This window comes from Carlito syrichta, unplaced genomic scaffold, assembly GCF_000164805.1.
Source record: "Carlito syrichta isolate Samal-C Ts95f unplaced genomic scaffold, Tarsius_syrichta-2.0.1 Scaffold124613, whole genome shotgun sequence".
NCBI lineage: Eukaryota > Metazoa > Chordata > Mammalia > Primates > Tarsiidae > Carlito > Carlito syrichta.
In genome coordinates, this window is record NW_007068709.1 from 33,353 (window position 1) to 45,303 (window position 11,951).

Here is an 11,951-nt window from a genome sequence, read left to right on the forward strand (position 1 = left end):
CCTTCTCCGTTCATTTAACAACGCTTCCTAGGCACCTATCACGTGCCCGGCTACATACTGAGAATAAAAGGAAAACTAAGGGCCCGGAACCACTCTGCTTGGCCCCGCCGCCCGCCGGCATCTCGGCCCGGCCGCGCGGCTTCCGGGCGCGGCGGGCTGGCGGGGCGGCGGGCGTGGGGGCCGCAGGCGCAGCCCGGACGCGCAGACGCGCCGACGCGTTGCGGGACCCGGACGTCCCGCGGAGAGGCTCCGCCCGCAGCGGCGGCGTCGGTGCCGAGGACCACGTGCCCCTCCAGATGCACGTGGCCGAGGTGGACAAGGTCGCGGCGGGCGTGACGGCCAGGTGCAGACCTACGCTCTCCGCGGGCCCTTCGCGGAAGGCGCCAGTCCCGTGACTCCATTCTCGGATCCGCCAAGGCCGACGGCATCGGATCAAAGTACTTTTGACTGGAGGGACCATGGGTGGGGAACGTTTGTCATAAGTAGTGAGATCCTCTAAAAAAAAAAGAGGAAAAATAAGACATGTTTATTTTCTCTGAGGAATTCGCCTTCTATTGAAAGAGTAGATATGCATTTAAATATCATATAGATGAGCAGTCCCTCTCAAGTCCTGGCGTGTAGGCTTTCCCTTCTGCTGCACCACTTGCCATCAGGATGACAAACATCTCAACCCGCTGTCAGAGTGGGAGGCATGCCCACGAATATGCTGGGCCATTGAAAAGGGATTTCCAACGAAGTACAGTTAAGAAGGGACTGTCCTGGGGAATGGAACGCTCACACCAAAAGGATGGATGAATGATTAACTTTATTTCTCAACCAGAGTGACAAGTGGTGCTCTCTGAGATCTCAGGAAGATCTGCCGGCTTGGGGCACCTAGGCAATCAATAGCCTTCTAAGGTAATGGACAGCTCCCTACTCCTCTCCAATTCTCACCCGTATTCTAGTTATAGTTCCCCTTCTTCACGTGACCTCGGGTTGGAGAGGGTGCCTGCAAGTTAATAGAGGCAACATATGCTCTAAAGAAGGGGACTGGGCCCATGGCTTCACCTTGAAATAGCATTCTGTGCAGCTTCCTTTGAATCTCCTTTGAAAATCTCTAAAATGGTGGTTCTGTGCCATGGCCCTCAAGGGCTACCTGGTGATTCTCAGAATATTGTTTATAAATACATAAATATAATATATGGGATTGCAAAAGAAACCAATTGCATTGAAACATATAATCAAAATATTTTAAAAAACCATGATAGAGAAGACTTCTATTTCCTGGAATATGGAATACACAAGAAATGATGTTGTGTTAAGTTCTCTAGACATTCTTTTTACCTCACATATCTCTGATTTGGAGATAAAAGACTGGCAACTCAGAACTGCCAAGGAGAATAGACAAAAAGCCCCAGAAAAGGGACAACCTAGCAAGACAGATACTTTTGTTATTTATTTATCTGTATATTTTGAGACAGAGTTTTATTCTGTCACTGGAGTGCCGTGGCACGATCATAGCTTACTGCAGCCTCAACTTTCTGGGCTCAGGTGATCCTTCCACCTCTGTCTCCTGAGTAGCCAGGACTACAGACCTGCATCATCACACCTGACTAATTTTTTGATTTTTTTTTTTTTTTTTTTTTGTAGAGATGAGTCATAATCCTGGGATCAATCTTTCTGTCTCAGCCTCTCAAAATGCTGGGATTACAGACCTGAGACACTATGCCCAGCCTAGAGAGAGACTTTTAAATGATAACTGCCACTAAAGACTGAGTTGAGATTATAAACTTCTACCAAAAAGTAGTTACAAGTATGAAGTTTATCTAGAAACATTAGCCTGGTGTATCATAATAACATTAGAAAAATATTTGATTAGAACTTGTAGGCCTGATGATTTGAGAAATACCTCAAGAAATATTTATGTTTTAGGCCTTCAAAAATACTGAGTATACCTGGGTGTGGTGGCTCAAGCCTGTAATCACAACATTTTGGGAGGTGAAGGGGAGAGGATTGCCTAAGCTTAGGGGTTCAAGACCAGCCTGGAAAACTTGGTGAGACCTCATCTTTATAATAAATACATTTTAAAAAAACCTAGCTGAGTGTGGTGGTGCACACCTGTAGTTCCAGCTAATTGGAAGGCTGAGGCAGGATTGCCTGAGCCCAGCAGGTCAAGGCTGCAGTAGCTTTGAGCATGCCACTGCACAACAGGCTGGATGACAGAGTGAGACTGAATAATAATAATAATAATAAGTAGTAGTAGTTTGTGAAAAGATTATTCTTTTTATAGAGAAAAATTATTTTGGAATTAATAGAAAGTTATGGTAGCCAGATCCAGTAGCTCATGCTTATAATCCCATCACTTTGGGAGGCCAAGGCAGGAGAATCACTTGAGTCTAGGAGTTTGAGACCAGCCTGGGCAACATAGCAAGACCTCATTTCTAAAATAAATAAATAAATAAAAATAGCCACTTGTGGTGATATACACCTATAGTCCCAACTACTCAGGAAGCTGACAAGGAGGATTACTTGAGCCCAGGAGCTAGAGGCTGCAGTGAGCCATTATCTGCCACTGCACAGAGTGAGACCCTGACTTAAAAAAAAAAAAAAAAGAAAGAGGGAAAAAGAAAGCTATGGCTCAACTAAAACAACTTTTATGTCTATCCTGTTCAAAGCAGATTTTTTATTGAAAGCAGAACCAAGCTTTAGTTTGGTTTAGTTAATTGATCAGTCACAATTTCATGGAGTCTCTAACACCCTCTGCATAGCTGAAGTGTTCTTTTCTTAAGCACTCTCCTGTGTCTTTCCTATCTCACCACTCAGCCTATTTCCCTGATAAGCATTTGCCATGATTTAGAATTATTTTATTTGCTTATTGCTCACTTGCTCATTTTCTATTGACCCCAGTGGAATGCAAGTTCTCCAGGGGCAGGAAACTTCTTTCTTTTATTCTGCATGGTGTCTCAGTGCAATAATAAATATAATAATAAATCATATTAATAAAATCAATTTTACCTGTTTCTTTTAAATTATTTTAATTTGGCTATATTTAAAATTATATATATGGCTCATATTATTATATTATATCATATTATATTTTTACTGAACAGCACCACTTTTAATTATTATGACCAAAATTATTCCTGAAATCATTGCATTATTGGTTGTTCTCAAAATTTTAATCATCTTACTAACACTTTTATAGAATGTTATAGGATTTGTGAAGCTCTGAAATCTGAAAATACAAGTAGAAATAGAAACAAGTAGAACTTTTAGTTCTGACATTTAGATTACAGTGCTCAATGGTCACTTCTGCAAAAACAACAATCCTTCTATATGAGAATATGCTGATTTGTACCAAGTGAGGATTTTAAGCTTCCTTGCAAGCAGGACAAACTTTCCTTAAGTACCATCTGCTTCTCAAACCAAAGCTTTCTACCTGCTCTTTGTTAATCTACACCTTGGCTCATGTAGACTGCATATTTTTCTTAGTTCTTTCAATAGTGCAGTTTCAAAATGCACTCACTGTGTATTACATGTGATTGCAGTCTGAAGCTAAAGACTGAAAGAGTAATTTAGGATGATGTGGAAACAGGTCTATTAGATTAGAACTTGCAAATACATTGTTAAAAATATCAGGTCCCTCCTCAGCTTGAAGTAGACAGTAGAAAATAGTTTCTTCTCACTCTCCCTTTTGGCCCATTTCTCTTTTTCATCATTTTGATTTTGGAGTGACGTCTGAACATGTCTAAACTATACACTGGCTAAATAAACACACAGCATCACTCCTAAGGGAAGTTATAAGGTCAGTGAACTTTCTAAGCCATATAAATATCAAATTAGTTTGGGATTCAAGAAAAATCTTTAGCCAAAATCTGCATAGTTTAGTTTTACTCTTAATTTGCACAGCAAAAATGTAGATCTAAAATGACAAACCAAGTAGACTCCTAAAAAAAAACAAAAAACCTGTTTTTTTTTTTGCAAATGAGCTTAGCATATTTAAATGAAGTCATTTATACCACTGTATGCATTTTTACTTGAGAGTTTGTGAATCAGTCAACCAATGAGTTAATTAGATCATCACTATACTTAATATATTCCATGTATGAAACTTTATTAATTACTCTGAAAAATAAGAAGAATAAATGAGAACAATTCAGTTATTAATGATTTAGTTTGGGAGGCTGAGGCAGGGAGATCAATTGAGGCCAGGAATTTGAAGCCAGCTTGGACAATATAGCAAGACCCCATCTTCACAAAAACATAAAAATACAAAAAAAAATGAGTTTGGTGTGGTGGTGTACACCAGTAGTCCCAGCAATTTAGGAGGCTGACATGGGAGGATCCCTTGAGCTCAAGAGTTTGAGGTTACAGTGAGCCATGATTGTGTCACCAGCCGGGTGACCAAACAAGACCATGTCTCTAAAAAAAAAAAATTGTCACATAATGCAAGATGTAATCCTACTTTTCTCCTTTCTCTTTATATAGACTGTTTCTTCATCCTGAATACTCTTTGTGTATTTTCATTAAAATCTACGCATTTACTAAATACCACCAAAAATGCCAATTCGCTTCAACTTCAAATGTTCCTCAATTTATTCCAGCATAAGATACCTGCACTTCTATTTTGATCATTAATCAGCGATCAAGGCTCACCTTATGCTTTAATTTTGTATGCTTATTTTATCAGACAACTTAATTGGTATCACTTGGAGGAAAGGGAATTTGTCTCACGTGTCTTTATATTTATTCCATGTGTGGCTTAGATCAGAGTTCTGCATGGAGTAGGCAAGGTATAACTTACTATTAAGTTACATTGAATTATTTGGTGACATTGTCCTGGTTCAGGCAGGTGGAATATCTCTTCTGAGCTATTATTGCTATCTCCCAACTCATCACTCTGCCACCAAACCAGCCTCATAGTGCTACCCAGGTCATTTTCGTAAATTTTAGTTGAGATTGATATCCTATTCCTGCAGAATAAACCTTTAGTATTCAAGGCTCTCTATCACCTAGTGATTCTTTTATCCTTCAGGGTTGTTATCACCACCTTAAGCCACTCCAAGTTTCTCCTCTGCTAAGATGTCAAAAATTAGATAAAACTCATCTGCTTGCCACTGTCAAAAAGTGGTTTTCTAGTTGCAAAAAGTTATCAAAGGCTGGGCTTGGTGATGCACACCTGTAATCTTGGCACTTTGGGAGGCTGAGGCAGGAGGATTCCTTGAGCCCAGGAGTTTGAGACAAGCATGGGCAATGTAGTGAGACTTTGTCTCAATAAGAAAAATTTAAAAATTAGCTGGATATGGTAGCGTGTAGCTGTAGTCCCAGCTACTCGGGAGGCTGAGGTGGAAGGATTGCGTGAGCCCAGGAAGTCAAGGTGTAGTGAGCCATGTTTGTGCTACTGCACACCAGCCTGGATGAGAGAGTGAGACCCCTAATTCAAGGAAAAAAAGGCAACAAGGCCAAATCTGGGGACTGTCTGTACGTGTCAAAGCTCACATTCAATAGTGGCAACACTGTAAAGTCAGAATAATTTCCTTAGCTGCAATTTTGGGCTAACATAGGAAAACAAAGAAATAGTTTAGCACAGAGCAAGCACCACCTATCCAAATACACAATACACTGCTATGCATCACACCTCTCATAAGACAGAGGAATTCACAATCCTTTCATGCATGCTCCAGTCCCACAAAGTGAGAATCATTACCACACACGACTAAATATTGTGGTTAAAGACCTGTTTCCTGTGAAACTTTGAGTGATTGCTTTCAGTAATTTTAGAGAAACCCATTTATTGCCTCCTTCCACTCACATGACAGAAAACATTCACTTTTTTACTTTTTTCAGGGCAACTGTATAAAATGAATGTATTCTGAAATATTCTTGGACTGAAAATATGTGAACAAAGAAATATTATCAAAACGAATGAACTGTGGATCCTCATATGTGAACTCTGGGAAACTGGAACACGAAGTAATATTTATTTGTAGAGTTATGTGGTTTCTAATCTTAAATCTATTTCATTGTGTTCCACACTGAAGAATATTGAAAAATATCACCTGAATAAAGCCTGTGTTTTTAGCAGCCCTGAACTTCAAAATTTTTGTTTTTTGGTACTATAATCTGACTACTCCTATTAAAGTCTGAAAGTTATAAGAAACCATACCTAGCAAGAGGTATATATTTTTTTTTCCAAAAAAAAAAATATAAAGTTCTAGAGATATTTTCAGACATTCGAGCCAGTGGGGTTTTGAAAACCTCATCCTTATTTCCTTGTTTCATAAAAATTTGTCTACAAAATGTTTCAATATTCATTCATTCATTCATTTTCAACAGTTATTTAGACAGCTCCTGTTGTATACCAGGCATTGTGCAAGGTGTTGGGATTCAGTGGTGAGCAGATGACAAAGGGTCCTCAATTGTGGCACCCACAATCTAGTAGAGGAAGACATACAATTATCAAATAATCATACAAATTAATGAGAACTTGTAACTCTATTAAGTGCTCTAAATTAGAGAACTGGTGCTATGAGAACATACAAAAAGGGATCTGACCTAGGTAATGAGGTCAGGGAAGGCTTCCCTGATGAAGTGGAAATTACATTGATACGTGAATGAGTAAGAGCTAAAATTGAATTCCATGCAGAAGAACTATTAGGTGCAAAGGCCTGTGAGGCCAGTGGGCATGGCACCTGCAAGGGAATGAAAGGACAGTGTGGCTTAGTAGAAAGAATTGGGGAAAATATGGTGGAGACAAAAAAAAAAAATGTAGCAATTGGAACAAAAGAAGGGGTCAAGCTATACAGGTGTTAGACCATATTAAGGATGTTGCTTTATCCTAATTATTTGGAAAAACCTGTCAGAGGTTTATAAGCAATAAGAGACAAGATCAGATTTGTCTTGAGGAGATCACTGGGGTTTAAAAGCAGAGAACACAGAGTGATGGGGGGAGATGTGTTGAGACTTTTGCAGCCATCCAGGCATTAGATGGTGGCAACTTTGATCAAGGTGGTGACAGAGGTTAGGACCGATTTAAGTAAAATACACAGAAGTTGGTGACAAATTGGATGACATATGACATTACTCCTGAATTCTTCTGTTGGCCAAAATCCTTCCAAAGTAAGGATTATACAGACCTGATATACTTATTATTATCCAAAGAATAAAAATGACTCTTTCAGTGATCCTTTCAGATTCATTTGTTTAATAAACATGGAACATCTATTATTTTATTTTGGCGACTGGTGATATAGAAGTGGACAAGACAAGTCTCTCATGGAGTTTGTGCCTGTTGGTGTCAGAAATTCTGGTTAAGGTAAAAATTATTGCAACCACAATGGAGACAGTATTTTAAATTATTGGCAAATCAGAAAAATATGCTTTTTGGTACTGGATTTTTTTTTTTTTTTTTGAGTCAGGATTTCAGTCATCCAGATTGGAGTGTAGTAGCATGATCATCGTTCAGCATAGCATCAAACTCCTGGACTGAATGATCCTCTCTCCTCAGCCTCCCAAGTAGCTGGGACTACATGTGTGTGACACCACACCTGGCTTGGAACTTTATGATTTCTAAAGTTCCGTATTACTTTACAGAAACCAAAGAAGCAGGCAGGCAGGGAGATGTAAAATAAGGAGCCAGGGAAGACAATGGAACCCCTAAGGTCACAAAGCTATGAGAAGTCATTACTAGGGCTCAGGTCTCCCAACTCTAAGAACAAGGTTCTCCTTTTTTTTTTTTTTTTTAATTAAAATCATAATCAAGGCCCTTGAAAAAAGTAGCCTGTTGAAGGAAAGGGTATTCCTTTAATTAGCTAGTTTGAAAAGTAACAGATTCAAGGACTTCCTCCCTCAACTAGGAAAAAAGCACATTTCTGGATTTAAATGTAAGAAACAAAAATGCACTTGTTGCCTTATCATTACCTAATGTAATCAGATTTTTTCATTGGCCAAATGAAGGCAGCTGAATCACAACATTCTGAGATTTTGTACTGATCCATCATGAAAAGGAATGATGTCAGGTATGTATCTTGGAAGCTCATGCCAGTACCTGTGGGGAGCTTGGAACCAAGGGAAAGAAAATAAAGTTAGGCCTGTATTCACCTTATTGGGTTTCTTTCAATTTCACAAGCTTAGCAATGTGAATAATTTTGGTGCTTGTCTCCATCACTTTTTTCTATTTAGTTGTCTTTAGTAAATACAGAGGGCAAAGGTCAATGTACTTTAATTTTCATGAACAACTGGCTTTATTTTGATTTTTATAAGGTTATCTCAGCTTAAATCCAGGGTGGTTCTAAGGATGTGATTTGATTTTCTTAGGCCTACATAATGCTTGTAGGTTAAAAATAAAAGAACTGTCTGCAACCATCAGGTCTTTGGTCTGAGGATTTAATTATCACTGGGAAGGCACAATAACTCCAACTCTTTTTTACTATAAGTTTTCCTTTGTATATGCTGTATTTCCAATTATCAAAAATCAAAATCAAATCACATCTAGACTTCAAGTGTTCAATGACATTATTTATCAAAATAAATTTATTAAAAGTATTTGAAGACCACTTCAAAGTGTAGCTGCCTTCAAGACAGATTTTGGCACTCATGACGGACATTGTAGTTTTCTACACAACAGCATTCGTACTATTTCATACACCATTGAACAATGCAAACACAGACCATTTCAGTTTCAACATTACATGAGACAACAGTACTGACAACCTGTGGTCATAAGAACTTCAATATCCTTGTACACAGTAAGCACTGTAATGTTAATGAGCACTAAGAAAAAACTAAAACTAAAACCACTATGTGGTAACATTGATGGACTTAGGGAAAGATGTCCAACCAGCTAGCGAAGGCCACAATCCCAGATCTACTGATTTTAAGTGCTTTCGGACCAACACTATTACACTGTTTTTCATCATCTCCCATGGCTGTATTTTCACCGGAGACATCACATCTGGGCCATGTACTCCCTTCTTGTGTTCTATACACAGTGAGGGAAGCTGTTCTGATACAAGCCTCTCCTCGACAGTTACTGGCTTCCTGATTCACTACCCAACTTCAAGTCAATAGTTCTGAGTGATGCTTCCTAAATACCCAGGCTGAATTCAAGGTCAGTCTTCCTGTCAGGTCCCAGCCTTTCTTTTTCATAGGAAAAAGGACGAAATGTCTGGTTTGGAGGAATCCTTTTTCATCTCAACTAGCATGGGGCTCTGTGGTGATCTGTGGCTTTTTACACAAGTCCTGGTAGAATTCTGACTCCAAGAAACGGGGATAGGAGTTGTTTTCCATCAAGCTGTACACTCTTTTCTGGGCAGTTGTAAAGCAGCCACTTGTAGCCTCTTGTATATTTTGGGCAATCAGAGTTTTGGTTTGAAAGTCTATGTTTATCTGAAATAAAACAAAAAAAAGTGGTTTAATTCAAAATTCAGAGTCACAGTCCTGTGTGATTAGCTTTGCCAGTCAAGTCACGAGAGAAACTTAACATAACTAAAACCTACAATGGAGTATTTGGGGGACCCCTGTAACCCTCCCAGCCCCACTATGTCTTCTCTCTTCAATTCTTTTGTTTCATTTTGTTGCTAAAACTCTCCAAATTATACTGAAATAAGGAATTTTTTTTTTATTTTTACCTCTTTTGGTGCTTCCTTTTCTATAAAGTCAGTATATATTTTCCTTGCTTTTGAGGACAGCTTTTGGGGTGATTTGGTTTTTTTGAAGTCTTCACAGGCCAGCCAGAATTCAATATTTTCCTCACAGAATTCAGACTTTAAAAAAGCCCTGAATGCAGCAAGACCATCTGAAATAGGGAGAAAAAAGGCATGAATTGAGTGATCAAGTAAGCCCTGTTTCTCTAGTACTTCTCCCTCATATTTTAATTATTTCTAAATGATAGCAATTTTCTAGATTTTGTCCAAACTTGTAATTCTCAAAATTTAGCTCTTTAAAAATTAAGGTGCAAATAGGCAAAATGTTTTAAGGTGGCACTCTGCTACAAAAATATAACTGCTCAACTCTGCTGTCAATGCAAAATAAATACTTAAAGTGGAGCCAAAAATTCTCCGGGAACTAAGCCTCTTGAAAACATTGTATGCAATGGAAAAAACTGACTCAACGCTAACTATGGCAAATGCACTTTAATTTTTTTAGGCTAATTTTTCTTCCTCACCTGGAATGAATAGTACATACATTTCCACGGTTAAACACTGGGAGATAAGGAGGGAAAAACAGGCCTTTTACTATAGTGATTGCAGTCTAATTCCCCTCAGGGATGCTACTCTTTTGTTGTGTAGACACATTTCCAGGTTTTTGTGATAATAGCAATGGCTCAGATTCAAAAGTTAACTTACATTTACTGGCTAGCAGCTCATCAAATGCTTCTGACCACAGCTGTGCTTCCTCAGGAGATGGTCTGCAAGACAAGTTGTGCACATTAGCTTATGCTCATCAGAGTTCCCCTTTCAGTTCAGTAGCTAACTATTCATATTCAGGATTCTTAACTTACTTGATGAAAGTTTGCTGTTTGCTTTTCTTGCCGGTTTGGGGCTTCCCAGGAGTGGAGGAATTTTGCAAGAAGTAGCTCAAACGGGTCTTCCAATCTTTTAAACTATAATTAAAAAAAATATATATGGTATTTGCAAAGTGGCAACATTTGAATAAGCTACTACAACTGGACAAATTTTTACCAAATAAAGTCACCCAGTTAGCTAGAGACAAAGCAGGAACTCTCCAACTCATAGTCTTACTTATTTAACATTTAACTCCTGTACCTAATGCACTGAACAATTTCATCCATTCATCTGGAGCTAAAACTATTCGTATTACCACTAAGGGTACGACTACCTAAAATCACTAGGTTATTTTAATGAATTGCTAATGAATTTAGTTTAGATGCTATTTCTGGCCCACAAAGGGTAGCAGTTCCTTTGCAAGGTCAATTACAATTCATATATTTCCCACTTAATGAAAACGACATCAGGGGAACTGCCTTGAGGCAGCCCATGCTCATTTCTCTTCTTCCCTTAAGAGGCTCTGGACCACGCAAGAGACTGTGTACAATGAGTTGTGTGTGTGATTGATCTCCCTGCGCTCCCCACTTCCCCACCTACAGTACTCCTTTTAAGCAGATGCTGCAGAACAATTGTTCCACATTCGAGACTGGTTGAGATCTGCTTTAAATTTCTCCATCCAGCAGCTGAGCAAACCGATCAGAACTCATCACGCAGCGTATGAATGCTGGGGACGCGCTTCAGCTGCAGGATTCTGATGTCATTTTAAATGCAGGGGGACAAAAAAACCAACCTGCAATTTCTTAGCGCATCTACCACTGCTCTTATATCAAGAAATTTGCTCAGCTACCAAACTCTATCCGAGCGTCCTTCCCTCACAAAATAAGTCCATACCACACAGATTTAACCTTACTTAGCAAATTAACCTTTTCCCATATTTTTTCTTTTCCTGCGGAGACGCAGGCCACATAGTTTTCCAACGTCCAAGACGAGCCCGAAAGTACCGCGTTTGCAGCAAACCAAGAGTGCAGGGGTTGGCTGGGAGTCTCGGGAGAGAGAAGAAAGCCGTACTCACAGGGTCCGTTTCATCTTTTCTCGCTTCTCCTCGCCCTTGGGGCCGCTGCCTGCGCTCTTGTCCATGGGTCCGCAGTCGTGCTGAACAGCCAGGAACATGGCACTTTGCATCACCCACCCGCTTCCTACTGGGGCAGCCGCTCTTTGCCGCCCGGCGCGCGCCACGGCATTTATAAGAGGCTGCGGCTCGGGGGCGGGGCCCCGCGGCGCCGGCCCCGCCTCCAGTGGGCGCGGATTGGCCGGCTGTTGAAGGCACGGAGACCCGGCCGCTGCCTTCCTGCGGCGGTCACGGCCGCCGCGGAAGGGTCTCGAAGCCAGGGCGTTGCTGACGTCTGAGGCCCGGCGTCTTGCGCACTGCGGCCGCATCTTTGCGGCGGGGGGGGGCGGGGGGGG

General features: G+C 40.2%; 1 protein-coding gene across 1 annotated transcript; it reads right to left on the reverse strand.

The window, feature by feature from the left end:
* Positions 1-8,481: 8,481 nt before the first annotated feature.
* RGS2 (regulator of G protein signaling 2) lies at positions 8,482-11,708 on the reverse strand. The gene is made up of 5 exons (XM_008048552.1): positions 11,560-11,708; positions 10,481-10,582; positions 10,326-10,387; positions 9,609-9,775; positions 8,482-9,366 (listed from the first exon to the last, which is right to left on the reverse strand). Exons 1-5 carry the CDS (start codon positions 11,667-11,669, stop codon positions 9,172-9,174), a joined length of 636 nt encoding a protein of 211 aa, XP_008046743.1. The 5' UTR covers positions 11,670-11,708; the 3' UTR covers positions 8,482-9,171.
* Positions 11,709-11,951: the final 243 nt, after the last annotated feature.

What these genes read in the sequence shown, in the direction of transcription:
- RGS2 (XM_008048552.1), bottom strand. Translation starts at nt 11,669, where the DNA reads ATGCAAAGTGCCATGTTCCTGGCTGTTCAGCACGACTGCGGACCCATG. An exon ending in AAACAGCAAACTTTCATCAA is followed by an intron (nt 10,388 to 10,480) that starts GTAAGTTAAGAA and finishes CTTGTCTTGCAG; the next exon opens with ACCATCTCCTGAGGAAGCAC. An exon ending in TGAGCTGCTAGCCAGTAAAT is followed by an intron (nt 9,776 to 10,325) that starts GTAAGTTAACTT and finishes TCCCTATTTCAG; the next exon opens with ATGGTCTTGCTGCATTCAGG.